We start from the raw sequence: 20,614 nt of genomic DNA, 5'->3' as shown, positions 1-20,614 counted from the left end.
GGTGACTTTAATAACACTTAAAAATCAAATATCCCCTACTTTTTTTGAATAGTATATATTTTTGAAGAGGGTCGTGTTCCCAACTTTCCAAAATTTGGTCCACTTGACATGGAATGACCCCATGAATGATTTTGACTAATGGGTCTCTAATCTGGTGTACAAATTTCACGAATATTATGATGGCTACTATTAATTCAGTAGTATTAATGGAATCTTTGTTTTTTTGTCCCATTCGAACAACTGTTCATTGCCAGACCTTCCATTCTGCAACAGTCAGGAAAACCAGACTGGAAAATCTTGCTGAACTGTCTCAAGTTATATCCAAAATCATGTAAATAGATGTGTTAACTTAACAATACATGTAATTCAGCTCCGAGTGTCCGAGTCTGAAACGACACAGGCTTCATTTAATTTAAACTTTCTATGAAATGACTAAATTGAAACCTTAATTTATACTTTTTAAAAGATGACTCAATTAAAACCTTTTTTTTTTTTTATTTATTTATTTCTTTTTTTTTTGAAAGGTTGATGGTGATCGTGATACAGAAGAAATAGCTTACGATCTAGCAAGAACATTTGATGTATATTTTTATGGTCAAGGAAATCTTCCAGTTGTTGTAACAAGAAAAATAGGTAGATTTTTTATCTTTAAATAATTTTATCATTGCACTTTGTATAAAATTGTAGTCAATCTGATTAAAACATAGATCGTATTTCGTTTCGTTTTTTATAGTTCAAAATTTCGTTTTACTTGTCTTCACAACACGATGATCTGGAAGAGTTGTTATATTACTGGCGTTCTGGTTGAAGTGAGGGATTAGCCAATGAAACTGTCTCTTACGGCAAGTTTTTGGCATATGAAGCACAAAACTGTAGGGAAACGCTGATTGATTAATCAATGTCTGACGTTATATGGTCAAAAGCCACCTGTACGACCCCTGTCGCGATCTTCAGTTAGTGTAGGTCATGGAAAGTATAAAAAAAAAACGAAACGAAATATAGATCTGTATTTTAATCAAATTGATTGTAAGCCTACATATTTCCTGTGTTTATACTAATTTTAACATATTCAATGTTGATGTGAAAAGACATCTTCATAACAAGAAATGAAATGAAATGGGGTTTAACGTCCTACTGTTCTTCTCCTATACTGGGCTAATGAACACGGGCATACGCCATACAGTGTGCTATGAGGGAAATTTTGTCTGGGAAGTGGCACTATCGTCTACTCTTAAATCGAATTCCAACTGCCAGGGGATCTTTTACGTGCATTCCAATATATACACGGGACCTCGGTTTTTCGTCTCACCCGAAGGACTAGACAGCTGTCCTTGTCAGGCCCTCCGTTCTCCACCACTGACAAGGGGAAACCACGTCGGAAAATCCCGATGAACTTTCTCGGCCAATGCAGGGATCGAACACCCGACCTCCAGGCTAGCGAGCCAGCGTCTTAACCAACTAGCCACCGTGGCTCCATCTTCATAACATCATGGTTTGATGACTTTTGTTTGATAGGGACAGATGCAGTTTAAAGTTAACACAAACTAGCTCATTTTGGGACTAACATATGGTTACAATTTTACTTCAATAATTCGTTTGGGTTCTGTAGCAGTGGAAGGACCCAGAGAAAAATCTTGAGGTGAGGCAGGTGATGCTACTTCAAGTCGTGTATAAGTTTGGATCAAAGTATTCCACTTGACTCAGTGACAGACCTTATGATCGAAAGCACATGGGGTGGAGGTGCCGGGTTGGATGGCCGAATGGTTAGCACATGCTCATTGTAACATAAGGTCTATCATTGAGTCAACTGGCGTGGTTTCGATTCCCCGGTTGTACATGACAAGAAGTAGTGTCGCCTGTCCAACCTCCATAGGTTTTCTTCGGGTCCTCTGGTTTCCTCCCACTGCTAAAGACCCCTTTGCACATGTAAATTAATGAAATAAAATTTAACAATATGACCTTGTTTGTGTCTTGTGGACGTTAGACCCCATTTCTCTCTCTCTCTCTATCCAAAGCACATGCGCTAGACCATTCATCAACCCCCCCTCCCCTCCATTTCCCTCCCCCCATCCATCATTTTGTCTGATACTTTGACTGTTGTTGTAAAGAAGTAAACAGACATGAATATCTCACTAATCACACAGATGATAGCACTTACTGTAAATCAGTACCTCCAGTCAGTTAGGCTTTACCCCAAAAATTATTGATTTTCCCTGAGTTCTTGTCACTCTCACCCGAAAAATAGATGTATATCATTTTGAATAATAAATTTAAAATATCCTTATTGGTCCTGCCTTATAATCGAAAATCCATGTACTGACCTACTCAATGTATGGCATATTCCCGTCTTCATTAGCCCAGTAGGAGCAGAACAGTAAGACGTTAAACACCATTCCATTTCCATTATACCTATTTCAAGTGTATTGCAGTTAACATGGGCTAATGTGGTAAGTGTAGGTCATTGCACCTTGACTTAAATGACTAACACGCATGTTTTCTGTTCATTTTTGTCTTATAAAAAATCATATAAAATCCCCCCCCCCCCCCAACAAAAAACCCTAACCCAAAGGTCAGTCTTAATATATTGGATTGTGATGAATGCTTACTTTTATATTTGTGAAGTACTGAGTAAATAGATCTATTTTCTTCATAAAAATGTCTTAATCACTTCGAGATAAATTAATTGAACAGTTTACGCGAATAAAACTTTTTTAAATATATTTTAAGCGACAGCTCCACCTATGCCAATAGAAAGGAGTCCGAGACCGGGTAGGTTCATGATATATTTACAATAGCTCAGTAGATTTACGCTTTTATGAAGAAAAAATTTATATTTGGTTGACAATATCGTGTATAACCAATAGAATAACTTTTGATTGATTTATTTCATTAATTATTGATTGATCTGATATCAATATCAATCATTTATTGATTGATGTATATTATAATTTGATTTATGCATCATTTATTGTTGATTGTTTTAATCCATGTATTATCTGTAATTGGTTGATTTAAAGTATCTAAGTCTCTCAATATCATCCAAAGTCTTCGACATTGAAAACACAAATTATTTGTCAATTTAAATCAACATGGGCTTCTGATATCCAATATTTAAGACAAATTATATATTTTACCATTGGTACACAAATTGTGTACCATAATGCGTTTCAGTGCCATTTGTAACAAGGGACTTGAAGAACACGGCTAGACCTATTGCACAAGTCCTGTCAAATGGTGACGCCATACTCTTATCTGGAAAGCATGCACAATAATACTATCGGTGTAGACTGGAATAACCAGACGCTAGAGACTGCCATTCAATTGAAACTTCTGGCGTATTTCACCGAACATAAACTGATTTGAAATTCGAGTAAAAATGGAAATGATTGAATGTAAATCAGTTTATATACATTCGTATTACATTATTATATGTGCTGAGACCCATTTGTGTCAATTTCTAGATCCCAAATATTAGCGATTTACCTCCTTTAATATTTTATATATTGACTTTTTTATTGATAATGTCAGTCAACCAACCAACCATCCGTTCATTCAGCCATAATTAATTCATTCATTAAATTATTTTGAATTACTGTCAACTTTTCAAGGGTTTTTGAGTGTGTACATGTATTTGAATTTTTTCATTATTCAAATTTATTTTGCCAATCAAAACCCAAAAGCTATAAGTTATGAACCTATGGTCAGTGTTTTGAAATTGAAAACAAATTATACTTTTTAGACTTGAATTCAATTGCTAGATAATTGTAATCAATATATTAAAGCCCAATTCCATTAAGTTCTGCAGATGTATATTTTTGAAATTCTCTATAGACTTTATGAGCTCAATTTATAATTTTTGAAATCCTGGGTTTTTTTTTAATCTTTTGCTTTCATTATTAAATATTACAGAACCAAAACCAAAACATCAGGCACCATTTAAAACAAAACCCATTGGTAGTGATGAACCAAATAAAGAAGAGTTAGATAAGATGATTCAATCGCAGGCACAAAATGTTATTGAGCTCACAGTTAAAGACACTGGTCGTAAAGAAGGCCTACCACAAGCGCCCATAGTCTTCATAGCTGGTAAGTTTATTTTATTATACGGAAGAAAATAGTACTTGCAGGATAACTTAAGAGTTAGAAGTCCCATAATAGTCTTCCATATTCTTCATAGCTGCTATGTTTAATCTGTAACATTGGAACATTGGAGTTAATATCAATTAATGAACAATTTTGTAACCCCTTTGTGAATTATCTCCCTCGATGTGTCAAGGGAGGTAATTCAAGACATTTTCGTTCTCTTTCTGGAGAGCAGACCATCATTAATTTCCCCATTGACTTCAATGTTAATTCTGGCCTCTTTGCCCACCTCCAACTTAACCCCAAGTTTTCGTTGGGCTGAATGCTTCCCACTACAGACAGAGGAACAAATGGTCATGACTTTGCACTAAAATTTGTATGAGGTTGACCACCAAAATTTTGAGATACACAAACTTGAAGAAGCATGCTAAAAACATGCAACTATTTCCCGTACATTTCACCGTAACCAACCTGATAACTCTGTTATCTTTCTGCCTCAAAACCATGAATATTTAACAAAACCTGGCAGAAAAAGTTAATTCAAACCTTCTTCGTCCATTCTAGACCAAAAAATTAACAAAAAAGGAAATGCAAAAGGGGAGAAAAGAGACAGATAGAATTGCTATAAATAGACGAACTACAATTTATGAGTACCGAGATGGTGAAATTTAATGGTAGTTTGCCTTCTTCTGAGGTCTAAAAGAATTCAAAATTGGACACTTTTTCTTTCAGGCGGTCCTGGAAGTGGGAAGGGCACACAGTGCAAGAAACTACTAGAAAGATATCCAGATTTTGTTCACCTGTCTATGGGTGATATTCTCCGTACACAGATTACTAAACACGGTACCGCAGATGCTAAATGGGATATGGTCAGCACACTGTTACAGAAAGGTGAAATGGCTCCTAGAGTAAGTATATTATTTTCATTGATAAACTTATGTTGAAATGTGTTAAGTATTGGATTTGCATTAATATATCAAACCCTTGGCACCTGGACTACCCCAAATCTCCTAGAAACAAATGTTCCCTCTACTGCCTCTAACCACTGGAATCACATAAATTGCTGCAAACTATTTAAAGACCATTATTCTGTGTCTCTAAGGAGCAGTAGTTTTGGGTGATTTGAAAATCAATGTAAAAAAATATAACTTTTTTTCAAGGTAACAAGGGTACCTGTAGTCAATATTTACATGTGCCAGGTTCTAAAGGAATATACTATAGTTATCTCTTTTAAAATATGTTAATTTACCGTAGATTTAATGCATACCATAATCCAAGGTTCGCACACTCCTTGACACTCCTTTGAAAATATTGGAAAAATGAAAATCCTGGAAAAACAAGATTACTCCTTGAAACTCCTGGAAAATTAACATTTGTGGTTTCGCTATATATTTTGAAGTAGAAAACTGAATATAGTCATCGAATGTTTCTTCAAAAGTTCCCGAGATCGTCGCTGTAAATGGACTCGTCTTTGGTATTTTATTCATAAAAGCCATAGTAAATCTAAAGTAAAATTTTAACCAATCAGAATATATCTAAGTCATTGCGCTTACCAATCAGCTGTTCCGATTTTAAAATATTCATAGTTTATGTATTACGGAAATTACTGATCTCGGTTGAGAACAAAGTAAAAGTTTTGAAAGTTGGTTATTTCAATACAGCTTGGCCACCCAGACTACCATGACTGGTTGGCACGAGAATCAGCTCACCAGGCAAAGAGTACGGTATGCCAGAAGAGTTACAATATTGGGAATATATATGGGCAAGAGTGCTGTGAGCAGTCACACAAAGGGAGCCAAATTAAACATTTCAGAATTCTTGAGGAAAACGAAGCAAGAGATCGGTTGAACTCCTGAATTACAGAATTTTGATGATATCCTTTATTTCTTCGAGTCAGTCAAATAATGTTCTTCAATCGTAAAAAAATACATTATGATGTAGATTTCTATACAGGGATTCCTGGAATCTGGTAAATAAATCCTGGAAAACTCCTGAAATTTTAAGTGTTCTTAGTTGTGCACACTCTGTAATCTCTGTTCCACAACTGAAATAAGTCTGACAATTATTTTTCGGCAGATTTTTCTTTTCTGGCTATTAAATTTTCCGAATAAAACAGTATGTGAATTTGTGTAAACCTGGTTTGTTTTTATCTTCCGTTCTTCTTGCTATTTAAATTGTTCAATGTTACAAATATAAATTAAAGTAGATTATTTATTTTTTCTTCAGGAAATGGCAATAGATCTGTTGAAGGATGCTATGAATGAAAATAAAGATGCCAAAGTTTTTATTGTAGAAGGTTATCCCAGAGATAAGAAACAGTTAGAAGAATTTTTTCAACATGTAAATACCGTGATATTATTATTATTGTTTCCCTCTTTAACATTTCCTCAAAATATTAAAGATGTCTTAACAGTTCAAAAATATTAATGCAATTCCATCAGGGTTGTGTTTTAATTTAAACATACATTATGAAAGAGCTAAATCTGTCTATTGCAGGTCTTTCTTTAGGCCTTAAATGTTATCTAAATTATTAATTAGACATTAATTAACAATACAAGACCATAATCAACTCTTGATAGCATTGGATACTCATAATTTTAACTAGATTAGAACGGTTCTAAGTCTCAAATATACCAGTGCGCTGGTTACCAGATAATGTAAAGGGAATTTGCTGAAAATTTCATTCAAATTGATCCACTCTGAACCGAGAATTTAGCGATTGACTTTTAGGCATAGCCTCGATCATCATTACTAAAGTCGGTACGATAAACACAGTTTTGATTATCCATTTTTTATACGCCCACAATTTTTATCCGATTTTGTTGAAACTTGAAATGTAGGTTTATAACCTAAAGATCTTGGTTACTTTCGATATTCGCGCATTTCGGACCGTAACTTCCTGAATTATGGCCCCTGATTGTACGAAAAATCGCGTTTTTAGCTTGTGGACCCTATAGAGGTCATAATTTTTATCCGATTTAAAAAGCCGTATTATTATATCACCGTTACACCCTAAGGACGACTGAGTTCGAATTTCGTGAAAATCGGATCACAATTGACAGACAAAATGGCCGCCGTTCGTTCTCAAATAGCGTAAAAATATGGTATATCAAGGTTGTGGACCCTATAGAGGTCACAATTTTTATCCTATTTTGTTGAAACTTGAAATGTAAGTTTATAAACCAAAGATCTCGGTTCTTTTCGATGTTTGCGCATATCGAACCCTAACTTCCTGAATTATGGCCCCTGATTGTACGAAAAATCGCGTTTTTAGCTTGTGGACCCTATAGAGGTCATAATTTTTATCCGATTTAAAAAGCCGTATTATTATATCACCGTTACACCCTAAGGACAAAATGGCCGCTGTTCGTTCTCAAATAGCGTAAAAATATGGTATATCAAGGTTGTGGACCCTATAGAGGTCACAATTTTTATCCTATTTTGTTGAAACTTGAAATGTAAGTTTATAAACCAAAGATCTTGGTTCCTTTCGATATTTGTGCATATCAAATTGTAATTTCCAGAATTATGGCCCTTGAATGTAGAAAAAATCACTTTCTTTTTAGCTTGTTCTCTATCCATCTCTCGAAAATTTTGGGCGTATCCTGCCTGTCAGCCGCTGGTTGATTTAATCATCAGTGAGCGTTGGGCAGTAGATCGGATTCAAATCCAGTAAATATCGTAGGCTAGTGATGCCATCGAGAGTTGATTATGATCTGGATAAGTTAATTGATGTCTAATTAATAATTTAGATAACATTTCATGCCTAAAGAAAGACCTGAAATAGGCAGATTTAGCTCTTGCATAATATATGTATGTTATACATATCTTGTTTCTTACAGATTGGTGGGTTAGGATTCGCCATTGTTTTAGATTGTGAAGAGTATTATTTACAGAAGAGACTGGTTGAAAGAGGTGAAAAAACTGAACGTATAGATGACAATTTATCAGCTATATCCAATAGATTAACTTTCTTCAAAAATAATACCTTACCTGTATTGAAATATTTTGACGAGGATGGAAAATTAGTTGTGGTGTGTATGATATATTGCTCTTTTTAGATATTTGTCCAAAAAATAACAAAATGTAATAGTTATATACAGGTCACAATTCTATGGAATACAATTACTGCTTATTACTGAGTGTTGTTTCGACTAGGCTTCTCTAGTTATTATTCAGCAATGATAAGATGTGAAAATATACTCAGCCAAATTAAAAACTTGACACTCAGGATTTTTGGGACTAGATTTTTAATATTTGGTCTAAGGCAACTATTTTAGTGTTATGTTGTGCACAGACGACCTTGACATCAACAGAAAGCAAGAATACGTCTCGCCGAAAGTCCTTGACATTGATAACGTTCGTGATGTCACAGTACCCCCCAAAATGAAATTCACAGACTTGGAGAACAATCGGAATAAAGTGTTTAGTAACGGTTGTGGCCTCCTCTAGCGTCTCGTTACTCTCGTACTGCCACACAACGTCTTCTGATGGATCTCAGAACATTAGTAAACACTACCCGAGGAAGACGTCGCCACTGCTCAGCAAGAGCATGTTGAAGGTCCTGCAACGACAGTGGTGGATTCACTTGCTGACGAACACGTCGACCCAGTTCGTCCCAGATGTTTTCAATAGGATTAAGGTCGGGGCTAAGCGACGGCCAATCCAGGACTTGGACACCGGCATTTCTTAAAAAATTCTGGGTAGCAATTGCTGTATGGGGTCGAGCATTGTCTTGTTGAAACGTTAGTCCAGGCCCATGTCTCTGCATAAACGGGAGAAGAACAGGTTGCAAAATCTGATCCCTGTACTGGACAGCATTTAAGTTCCCTTGGACAACAACAAGAGGAGAACGTTCATGTGCACAAAAAGAACCCCAAACCATGACGCTGCCGCCACCAAATCGGTCAACTTCCCTGACGGATACTTGAGCGTAACGTTCACCTCGTCTGCGGTACACTCGGGCCCTGCCATCGGCAAATCTCAAAATGAATCGAGATTCGTCACTAAAGACAACCGAATTCCACTGTCTTTGAGTAAATCTTATGTGTCTTGTGGCCAACACAAGTCAGTTACGGCTATGAAGAGGTGTCAATATTGGTCCATTATAGGGCCTCCGAGCTCGAAGACCAGCAGCCTGCAAGCGATTTCGAACAGTTTGTGCAGTTACCCTTCCACCAAACATCTCTCTACTTGTGGGGGTTGTAGTGACAAATCTGTTTCTAAGATGACGTAATCGTATTGCTTGATCTTCCTGGAGTGACGTCACACGTGGCGCTCCCGCCCTTGGGCGGTCGGCAATAGTTCCAGTTTGAAGCACTCTCATTCTAAGATTAATTATTGTCTGGCGTGAACAATTAAAGGCTCTTGCAACAGTGACCACAGACTGACCAGCATAGAGCCTACCTATAGCACGTAGACGTTCTACATTCGAAAGGCGCGGCATTTTCTAACAAAGATGAAAATAACAATTTTAATTTGTTTTTCCAGTTCAAGTTACGTGTGCGTGTTCAGTTTAAGCAAACTTGCATTGATTGACCTCACAAGTTTGTGTTTGCACGTGTTTTTCAGGTTTTTCATCTTTATATGCTCAAAAGTCACAATTTTATAAAATTAAAGGCTTCTTACTACTTACTATCGTTAGAAACACTTTAAAATTTATTTGACTTACCAGAAAAAAAAATTTGTTGAAATTCATCGGTGTCAAGTTTTTAATTTGGCTGAGTATATAACAAGACAAATATACATGTACACAGCAATACTTAGTTAATGCTGATCAACCAGACATACCCCTTCTAATTACATGTATGCACGCTGCATCATAAGGTCTGTCATTGAGTCAGCTGGCGTGGTTTTGATTCCCCGGTCGTACGTGACAAGGAGTAGGGTAGTCTGTCCTCCGGTTTCCTCCTACGGCTAAAAACCCCTACGCGCAACCAAATTATTGAAATAAAATTGGATCATATGTTAGTCCCGAAATGACATAGTTTGTGTCGAGTGGACGTTAAACCCCATTTTTCTCTAGTTATCCAACTATTTTCTTTTTGCCGTTTCAATATACTCATTAGAGGATAAACCCTATCGATATTCAGTGTACCGTGACTTTGTTCCGGAGTTATCACCCTTTGCCTGAAACCTTGTGAACACAAAAGAGACTGTAGTTTTTTATGGATGTTTTTTGAATTTGGTGGAAAGCATTGGGGTCAAGAGTACAAACCCTAGTGATAAGATAACTTCAAGGACCCTAGATCCTTATCAATTGTTAGAAGATTTTTTTTTTTCATCAAGCAGCAGCAGAAAATATGGATCCATGAACTAATCCCCTAGTTGACTATTACTAGAAAATGATGGATCCATGAACTAATCCCCTAGTTGACTATTACTAGAAAATAATGGATCCATGAAGTAATTCTCTAGTTGACTATTACTAGAAAATAATATGGACATAATAATTAAGAACATTTTCATTTGAAGACAAATGTAGCAGCCTTTCACATTTTTTCTGATTATCCTTTATCTTTACTATTATTTTAGTGATTATTTTAATGATAATATTTGTTTTATTATTTGTAGATAAATGGTGATAGAGATATAGATGAAATATATTTTGATCTATGTTCAGTTTTTGACATGGCCTTTTATGGTCAAGCACCACAAAATGTAAGTAAATTCATAATTTATTGTCCACCAGCCTGTCGAAGAAATGAGTTTGTTAGTCTCTGTCTGGGGAGTTGGGTGGCCGAGTGGTTAGCATGTGTGCGTTGTATCATAAGGTCTGTCTTTGAGTCAACTGGCATGGTTTCGATTCCCCGGTTGTACGTGACAAGGAGCAGGGTTGCCTGTCCAACTTCATGGGTTTTCTCTGGATCCTTCGGTTTCCTCCAACTGCTAAAGACACCCTACGCGCAAGCGAATTATTGAAATAAAATTGAACTACATGTTAGTCTTGAAATGACCTAGTTTGTGTCAAGTGGACGTTAAACCCCATTTCTCTCTCTCTCTCAGTTTATCTGCCCATGCTTATGAAATTATAATACATCTAGATAGTTTTCTGTATATCAACATTAGTCAAATCGTAGTCTGTAAAAATGTATCTTAAAGATACATTATGGGAGATAAGATAAAGAGATGGCAGTTCTCGCTATAATAGTTAAAAACTAGATAGTGTAAAGGTAATTTGCTGAAAATTTCAGTCAAATTGATCCACTATGAGCCGAGAACGAAGCAGGTGAAATTTTCGCATAGTCTCGGTCATCATTACTAAAATCATTAATATAAACAGCATAGTCTCGATTATCCACTGTTTTGATTTAATTATCAATGGCCGTTAAGCGGCATATAGGAATCTAATCCAGCCAAAATCGAAGGATAGCCTTGACATCGAGAGTTTATTATGGTCTGGATAAGTTAATTAATGTCTAATTGATAATTTAGATAACATTTCAGGCCTAAAGAAAGACTAAGCAGATTTTGCTCTTGCATAATGCATGTTTAAATATTTGGATAAAAAAAAATATCCGGCCCAGGACCTTTTCACTAAATAACTCAATTTAAAAGAAAGTTCAACTTCAAAAATAGAAATAGAATAAATTAATCTATAAATTTTCTTAGCTGAATTTTAAAGGAATTAAAATTAGCATGCAAGAGTCTGATGAATTAGTCCTCATATAGCAGTTGTGTAAAACTCAACTAATAAGTTCTGTTGATATATGGGAGTCTTCGGGGCTCGTGTAGTCTAAAAATAAGGTCTGATATAATGAGTCATGTGGTTGGTCATCTGTCCAATCTCATGGGTTTTCTCCTCTTCCTCTAGTTTCCTCCCACTGCAAAAAACTCCTATGCGCAATCGAATTATTGTATCATATGTTATTCCCGAATTGACCTAGTTTGTGTGGAGTGCAGTTAAACCCATCTCTCTCTCTCTCTCTCTCTCTCTCTGTCTCTCTCTCTCTCTCTCTGTGTTGACATGTATTATGTATAGTTATATGAAGTATTAAAGCATTATTAGGTTAATATAATACAAACTGTAGCAAGCAGCCTTGATATTCTATTGATTAAATGTCAACGTAATTTATATCTAAAATTATCGACCAAAACTTATTACAGATATTTAACCCAAATAAGTTTACAACATGTATAAAGAAGAGTTAAAGGAGCTAAGTCTCTAACTCAATATTTTCCATAATATTCGAAATTAAAAACACAAATTAGAATTCAATATTGGTCCATTTCAATCCATATTGATGTTGTTATGTTGTGAAAATGTGGGATCCTAATATACAATATTTAAGACACAATGAACAATTTAAAATCCGTACACGAGTCGTGTACCCTATCGTTTCGGGCGCAAAAGAAATGAACAAATAAAAACATATTCTAAATTACAATTCACAAATGATAAAATTATAATAATAAAAATGTGAAGAATGGGCTAATTAGTGTAGGAGGTGACCCTAGATGTCACGTGGCACAAACAGCATCAGGTTCTGGTCTGTGTAGAGCATCACTTTGTGTTAAGACCTCAATGAAGCCAAGTACTTTTAATTGTAACAGCGTTGATTTATCCACTCGTTCACTACATTAGGCGTAAATGATTGTCGTTCAGTTTGGACTGCTCAGTTATTTCACCTAACATAATTGACTGTTCAGGTATTTCACCTAACATAACTGATTAGAAATGACATTTTTATTTTAAAAATTGAATATAAATCATTTAATTTTATAAACACACATATGACATTAATATGTGCTTTTAGATCCATTTATGGTTAAAAAAAATAGTCATACCCCCTTTTATAAATTCAAATTTTTGTTTAAATAATGTGTCAATTGACAAACCAATCCTGTTAGTCAAGTAGCTGATGTAGATATTTTTGTGTAAGAAGTTATTTACAGCTTTATTGCCTATCTAGACAACTATGGTGTCTTTAACACATGGCTTACTGCTTGGTCAACCAAGAGCATGACTGGCTTCATATGATGAATGCTCTTTTTTAGTCTCCCTTTTTTGTGAATTAAGCTCCCACTTTTTACTATCATTTGTTAAATCTCGATAAAAATCTATTGAATTTTTGTGGGTTTTTAAAGACATTATTCTCCAGTAAATATCGGTATATGATTTAGTATTTTTTTTAACATTTTTCATTTTTTTAAGTTTTAATTTATACACTTTTTAAGTATCTTACAAATGTGAGTTATTGTATTGGATGTAACACCATATAATCATATGATAATAAGATAATAATATATGACAGAAAGTACTTGCTAAACATTATATAATTTTGAAGAATTACGTGTGTTTAGCTATTTTTAGTACAATGTAATAAACATCGAGTGAATGATTATTTTTAAGGTTCTGGGCCCCGTTTCTCGAAATCTTAACTAAATATAAAATCCAAATTTTAGAAGAGACTTCAATTTTGATTGGCTAAACACTAAAATCTTTCTAATATTATCCAATCAAATTACTAAATTTCGATTTTATCTTAGTCAAAATTTCGTGAAACAGCCTCCTGTTCAGAATACTTAACATTTATTGTAAAGTGATTTGAAAAGTAACAACAAAACATTTAAAACTGACAAAACTAATTTAAATCTAACAAAACAATTTAAAACCAATTTAAAATTTACAAAACAATTTAAAGTTGAAAAAAATTATTTAAATCTTACAAACCAATTTAAAACCGACAAAACAATTTTAAAAAAACTGAAAAAACAATTTTAAAAAAACTGAAAAAACAATTTAAAACCGTCAAAACTTATTTAAATCTTAACTAAACAATTTAAAACCAATTTAAAATTTACAAAACAATTTAAAATTTACAAAACAATTTAAAACTGAAAATACAATGTAAAACTAATTGAAGACTGACACAACAATTTAAAACCGACAAAACAATTTAAAACTGACAAAACAATTTAAAACTGTCAAAACAATTTAAAACAGTTTAAAACTAATTTAAATCGAACTAAACAATTTTAAACCAATTTAAAATTTACAAAACAATTTAAAACAGTTTAAAACAATGTAAAACTAATTTAAAACTGACAAAACAATTTAAAACTGACAAAACAATTTAAAACAAAACAATTTAAAACTGACAAAACAATTTAAAACTGACAAAACAATTTAAAACTGACAAAACAATTTAAAACTGACGTCTGGGGTTTTTTTTATTCGTTAAATATACCTGTTTGCTTTGATATGATCTGATAACTGAGACTGTGGAATGCCAAATGAACATAGATATCTATACTAATATTTGTGACTGTCGTTTGTCTGTCTGTCTGTTTGTCTGTCTGTTCGGGGTTGGTGGCTACACTAGATCTGCCCCGAGTCTGAAATTTGGGGTATAGGGGTAGCTCGGACCAGGGAGTAACATAGGCCAGGTGGCTTTAGTCTACCACTTCCGGTTTCAAGGTTATGACCCCCAAGCGAAGTCGGGCATTCTTCTAGTATTCAATAAATTGAACCTGTATTCAATGTCTTTTGTCACATATGTAAAAGAAAATGAAATAATGCCCTAAACATTTTATGATTGATCTACCAAAGGAAATAATGTGTAATTTAGATCTAGTTCCATTAGCTCTGTCATTGAGTCAACTGGCGTGGTTTCGATTTCCTGGTTGTATGTGACAAGGAGTATAGTCGCCTGTCCAACCTCGTGGGTTTTCCTCCTACTGCTAAAGACCCCTACGCACAAGCAAATTATTGAAATAAAATTGAACCATATTTTAGTCTCAAAATGACCTAGTTTGTGTCGAGTGAACATTAAACCCCATTTCTCTCTCTCCATTCCAAGAAACTTACACTTTTTCAATTTGCATAATCAATTTTTTTGTATCCAATATATGTGTAAATAATACAGCTTTGCTTAATGTTGCATGACGAAATTCTATAGGGTTTTTGTTAACTAAATGAGTTGTATTTAGTAGGTTGATTCTAGAGAATATTAGTTTTCTCACGACTGATCTGTTCTCTAATACACTGACTATATGTACAACTACTGTGTGACTATTTTTGGAAATTTCACTCTGAGCTCATCAGTAGTTTGAGAATTCTGTATTGAGCAGACGACTATAAGTTCAGGCAAGCAGAGGTCAGATTAATTGATTTTTACACAGCAACATGCCTGTAAGTTATTTTTACGGTATCTATAACTTGAATATAGATTCTCTTGTTTCTTTATCCTTGTCCATTTTGATTGAAGTATTTTATGAATGGTTTGGTCTGTACTATGTTTTTGTTGGATAGTGCTGATAATTAGTCTAGGTAGTTTGTGTATAGCATTACAGCATTCTTCTGTATGGAGGGAATTAGGCTGAACACATATTAACACACATCCTAGTGTAGCTCTCTGGCATAACAAACAGCCATGTATGATTATTACTGTTTATTTGAGGGTTGGCATTATTGGTTCTCACGTAAAGGTCATGGTAGTGCAGATGTCTTGTAATACATTCCACATGCTTATTTAGTATTCCTGGGGGAGGGGGGGTGACCGAATGTCATTGATTCAGCTGGCATGGTTTCGAATCCTCGGTTGTACGTGACAAGGAGTAGGGTCGACCCTCGTGGGTTTTCTCCTGGTCCTCGGGTTTCAACCCACTGCTAAAGACCCCTACGCGCAACCGAATTACGTGACAAGAGTAGGATCGCCTGTCCGACCTCGTGGGTTTTCTCCGGGTCCTCCGGTTTCCTCCCACTGCTAAAGACCCCTACACGCAAGTGAATAATTGAAATAAAATTAAACCATATGTTAGTCCCAAAATGACCTAGTTTGTGTCGAATGGACGTTAAACCCCATTTCTCTCTCTCTCTCTCTCTCTTTCTCTCTCTCTCTCTACTAGTATTCCAAATCGAAATATTCTTGAACCTTGAACAGGAACCATCGCATATTGTGGTTGTGTTTAATTATAATTTAAAACCGGTATCGGAAAAGTATTTACAAAATGTTAATATTGATAGCATTTAAAGTTAAACCTGAATTTCAATTTGACTGTATTGGAAAATTTAGCAAGGATATTGTTAGCTGGCTATTTTGTTGAAAAGAGTGAATATTGACTCTTAATTATAATAAAAAAATTAACAATTTATCATAATTTATGAAAAAGAAATTTGATTTCTAAAATATAAGTATCTAAATCTTGGTAGACTATTATACATGTTATTTGTTACGCGAATAGTCTACATTAAACAGGGAACCACGGTGGCTAAGTGGGTAAGATGCTGGCTCACTCGCCCTGAGGTCGGGTGTTCGATCCCTGCATTGGCCGAGAAAGTTCATCTGGATTTTTCCGGCATGTTTTTCCATTGTCAGTAGTGCAGGATGGAGGGCCTGACAATGAGAGCTGTCTAGTTGTTTGGATGGGACAAAAAAAAACAATATAAGAGTAGGCCTTAGTGCCACTGCCTGGGCAAAATATCCCTCATAGTACACTGTATGGTGTATGCCCGTCTTCATTAGCCCAGTCTGAGCAACAAAGTATGAAATACAAGTATACAAATTATGGGCGGTCACACAACCTGCAGACAGTATAAAACCCACATGCAGGGTACGTATTAAATGAAAATACGAAACAAAATGTGTGCATGTAAAAAAAATAATGAAATATGGAAATTACATATATCATATTACTACCGGATGTAATGTTATTTATTAATTATCCAGAAAGAGATATATATATAGGGTTGTTCTTAATCTTATCTTACATATATCATATTGCTACTGGATGTAAATTTATTTATTTATTATCCAGAAAGAGATATATATATATATATAGGGTTGTTCTTAATCTTATCTTATCTATATCATATTGCTCCCAGATGTAATCGCTTGTCAGACCTCGAGGGTTTTCTCCGGGTCCTCTTGTTTCCCTCCCACTGCTAAAGACCTCTTGGCGCAAGTAAATTAATGAAATAAAAAAATTTAACCATATGTTAGTCCCAAAATGACCTAGTTTGTGTTGAGTGGACATAAACCCCATTTCTCTCTCTCTACCGGATGTAATGTTATTTATTAATTATTTAGAGAGATATATAGGGTAGTGATAATATGATACCAGTGATAATAACACTTTTATTATTGATTTATAGTAGAATATCAACTCAGTTGGGTATTAATATAATATATTGATGATTAATTAGCTCCATAATACATCTCGGATATTTCACACATAAATATCTCTCATAAATAGAATAATTCTCAATGAGAATTTAAAATGAAATATTGTCTTGTCGTCTTCTTGCCTAAATACCAACACCTACATATTAATGAAAGTACATATTTATGTATGGTTTAATGGTCGATGGCGTTACATTAAGTAATATATTGATACTGCACGAGGCGTAAGCCGAATGTGTTTTCAATATATTATGCAATGTCTTTAGCTCGAGACCTTAATACAACTTAAAATACAGACACTATTCCGCATGTGCTTTTCAATGAAATACGTCACGCAAGTCCAATATTTCATCTAGTATAGATAATGTACGATTGGCAAGTTGCTTGTACATTATTGGAAACAATAGTACGCCAACATCAAAGGATGATGTCACATCTGTATTTTACGTAGGAATATTTTGAGTTGCCATTTCAAATGTTTGAAATTTAAAAAATTTAGTAGGGGGTGGAGGGGGGCTGTTTCCAATGCCAACGCCTCGGGTTGAAAAACATTTCAAGAAAATAGCAATGAAAGAACTTACACTGTAACCCTGGTATCATTTAATCTTGTGTATCTAGCACTAATTTCTTTCACATTCGTTCAGTATTAAATCTTTGATTAAAAATTTATAAAAATCATTTAAAATCGCCCAAAATCATCTAATTTGTATTTGGGTCCAGTTTAAAGCTGACTGATTAATTTTGATAGTGTCCAATTTACTAGTATTCAATTTCCTGACTATTGTTCAAACATTAATCATTATACATCCCTAATCAATTGGGTTGTTTATTTTGTAACAGTGATTGTGAAATTAAACACTTGTAAATTGGACACTCATTATCAAAATTGAATAGTCAGCTTTAAACTGGACAGAAGTACAAATTAAACGATTTATGGTGATTTTAAAGATTTAAACAAAGATTTGATATTAAACGAATGTGAAAGAAATTAGTGCTAGATACACAAGATTAAATGATACCTGGGTTACAGTGAATACATGTATCATATATTCATGATTAATTAGCTCCATCTTGGATATTTCACACTCGGCAAACCTCGGCAGATTCTGGTACCCTACATCTAACCTCGGCTGTATGATAGTAATTGATATGTACCTACGACCATACATTTGCGATGCGGCTACCGGTTTACTTTAACAGGAAAACGTGCCGCTTTTACAAAAAAGTCCCAAAATGGCGTCTTTTGTCGAGTGTATATAACTAAACGAGCAGAGATATTGTCTCAAGGCTGCTGGTTTGATATAATTCTCTGGTAATTCCCCAAACCCAATGCCAAACTTGACGTTTGTTGATATAATACACTCTCCACAGAAATCTCCATGGGCGCAGCCATTTTTCATCCGGGACCTTTAAAATAGGTCCAATATGGTGGAATTCGTCATACAGCCGAGATTAGATGCTTAGAATCTGTCGAGGTTTGCCGAATGGGATATTTCAGACATAAATATCTCTCATAAAAAGAGCAATCTGATTAAAATATACATCTATATTTCTTTTCGTATTTTCATATTTTCGATGGCCTACACTACATGAAGATCTGACCAGTTGTACTGGGAGGTCGCCTCAGAGGTCATACATAAATATCTCTCATAAATAGAACAATTCTCAATGAGATTTAAAATGAAATATTGTCTTGGCGTCCTCTTGCTCAAATGCCAACAAGGGCATGGATTTGTCATAACTTTTGGGGGTGGGGGGGGGACAGACGAACCCTGGAACCTGGAACATTTCATTACCAAACCAAAATAATACTTACAAACACTTTACTGTACCAGTGTTATTTGGATGAAAGCTGTATCTAGGGGTAATATGATGACGATATGGAAAAATTGATAGCTGCGATTGGTCAATTAAAGAGGAAGATATCGTGAAGATCAGTAACTGTGGCGAGACCCAAGACAGTGGTTAGATTGTCTTTAGAACTGGTCATTCATGTGGATATAAACCTAAAAATCTGTCCTTGCGATCAAAATCATTGAACCATATGTTAGTCCCAAAATGACCTAGTTCGTCTTGAGTGGACGTTTAACCCCATTTCTCTCTCTCTGATTTCAAATTTTTTGTATTTATTTTAATCCAGGCATTACTACCACAAGGTGATTCAGGTACCGGTAAGTAAAATATATTTCTTTTTAAAGCATCAACCATCCTGCATATAGACATATACCCTCTAATACTTAGAATACTTCATTAATCATATCCGAACAGGGGGTTGGATGGCTGAATGGTTAGCGTGCGCGCGCTGTATCATAAAGTCTGTCATTGAGTCGACTGGCATGGTTTCGAATCCCCTGTTGTACGTGACAAGGAGTAGGGTCGCCTGTCCAACCTAGTGGGTTTTCTCCGGGTGCTCCGGGATTCCTTCCACTGCTAAAGACCCCTACGCGCAAGCGAATTATTGAAATAAAATAAAACCATATGTTAGTCCCAAAATGACCTAGCTTGTGTCCAGTGGACGTTAAACCCCATTTCTCTCTTTCTCTCATATCCGTACCATATGCTTTATTGTAAATTTATATAATAAAGTGTCTATAGGCCATCGGAACATGGGTGTCTATTGGTCATTTTGTTCTATGATCTTTAAAACAGGGGGGAGGGGTTGAATGGCCGAATGGTCAGCACGTGCGCGTTGTATCATAAGGTCTGTCAACTGCCGTGGTTTCGATTCCCCGGTTGTACGTGACAAGGAGTAGGATCCAGTCAACTGCCGTGGTTTCGATTCCCCGGTTGTACGTGACAAGGAGTAGGATCCAGTTTTCTCCCACTGCTGCTGAAATACAATCAAACCATATGTTAGACCCGAAATGACCTAGTTTGTGTCAAGTTTAAAATAATAATAATAATGCATTTATAGGGTATGGTACCTGAAATCTAACATGATGTACAAGTACTACCCATCAGTGCTATTACATTTTGTTTAACACACACACACTGTCAACAAATAACTACACATACTACAAACATCAACAAACAAAATTACGAGACATATGCACATAATTTACATCTTCCAGGATATTTGTTATTCTGCTTTTGTGTAGCCTGTGCTATATTCATATAAACATCCGTACATTTGTAATCAGCCTATTATTATAAAAATCTTTAAATAGCATTTAGTAACTGGATAGAGAAAAAACAAAAATGCATATTTGCCTCATGTTTGTGTTACTGTTGGCGACAAATTTTAAAGGAGCAAATGTTATAGAGCTATGATTCCCCCTCTTCACTGCCTCCCTCCTCTACCCCCTAACTATAATATATAGCTGTCATCAGTATTTAGTAAAAAATTTAATTTATGACTGAGAGATGTGGATGTTTTGAGAGTTAATGTGAAAGTAAGAATAGCCATG

At 35.0% G+C, this 20,614-nt stretch overlaps 1 protein-coding gene across 4 annotated transcripts in view; it reads left to right on the top strand.

Annotated features, from left to right (window-relative positions):
* LOC126808474 (adenylate kinase isoenzyme 5) overlaps nt 1-20,614 on the top strand; it is a 58,960-nt gene that overhangs the window by 8,137 nt on the left and 30,209 nt on the right. For 2 of the 4 annotated variants that reach the window (XM_050533195.1, XM_050533201.1), the window contains exons 7-14: nt 525-633; nt 2,728-2,769; nt 3,910-4,086; nt 4,816-4,991; nt 6,310-6,423; nt 7,926-8,117; nt 10,657-10,743; nt 19,348-19,378. In XM_050533195.1, the coding sequence (XP_050389152.1) occupies nt 525-633; nt 2,728-2,769; nt 3,910-4,086; nt 4,816-4,991; nt 6,310-6,423; nt 7,926-8,117; nt 10,657-10,743; nt 19,348-19,378 (928 nt within the window). Of the gene's footprint in view, nt 1-524; nt 634-2,727; nt 2,770-3,909; nt 4,087-4,815; nt 4,992-6,309; nt 6,424-7,925; nt 8,118-10,656; nt 10,744-15,030; nt 15,218-19,347; nt 19,379-20,614 lie in introns of those variants that run through there. The other 2 variants (XM_050533196.1, XM_050533202.2) reach the window with 2 other exon arrangements.

The sequence above is a fragment of the Patella vulgata genome, chromosome 1 (assembly GCF_932274485.2).
Source record: "Patella vulgata chromosome 1, xgPatVulg1.2, whole genome shotgun sequence".
In the NCBI taxonomy this organism is placed as follows: domain Eukaryota; kingdom Metazoa; phylum Mollusca; class Gastropoda; family Patellidae; genus Patella; species Patella vulgata.
Note: the sequence above shows the minus strand (reverse complement) of the source record. Positions and strands in the feature narration are given on the sequence as shown.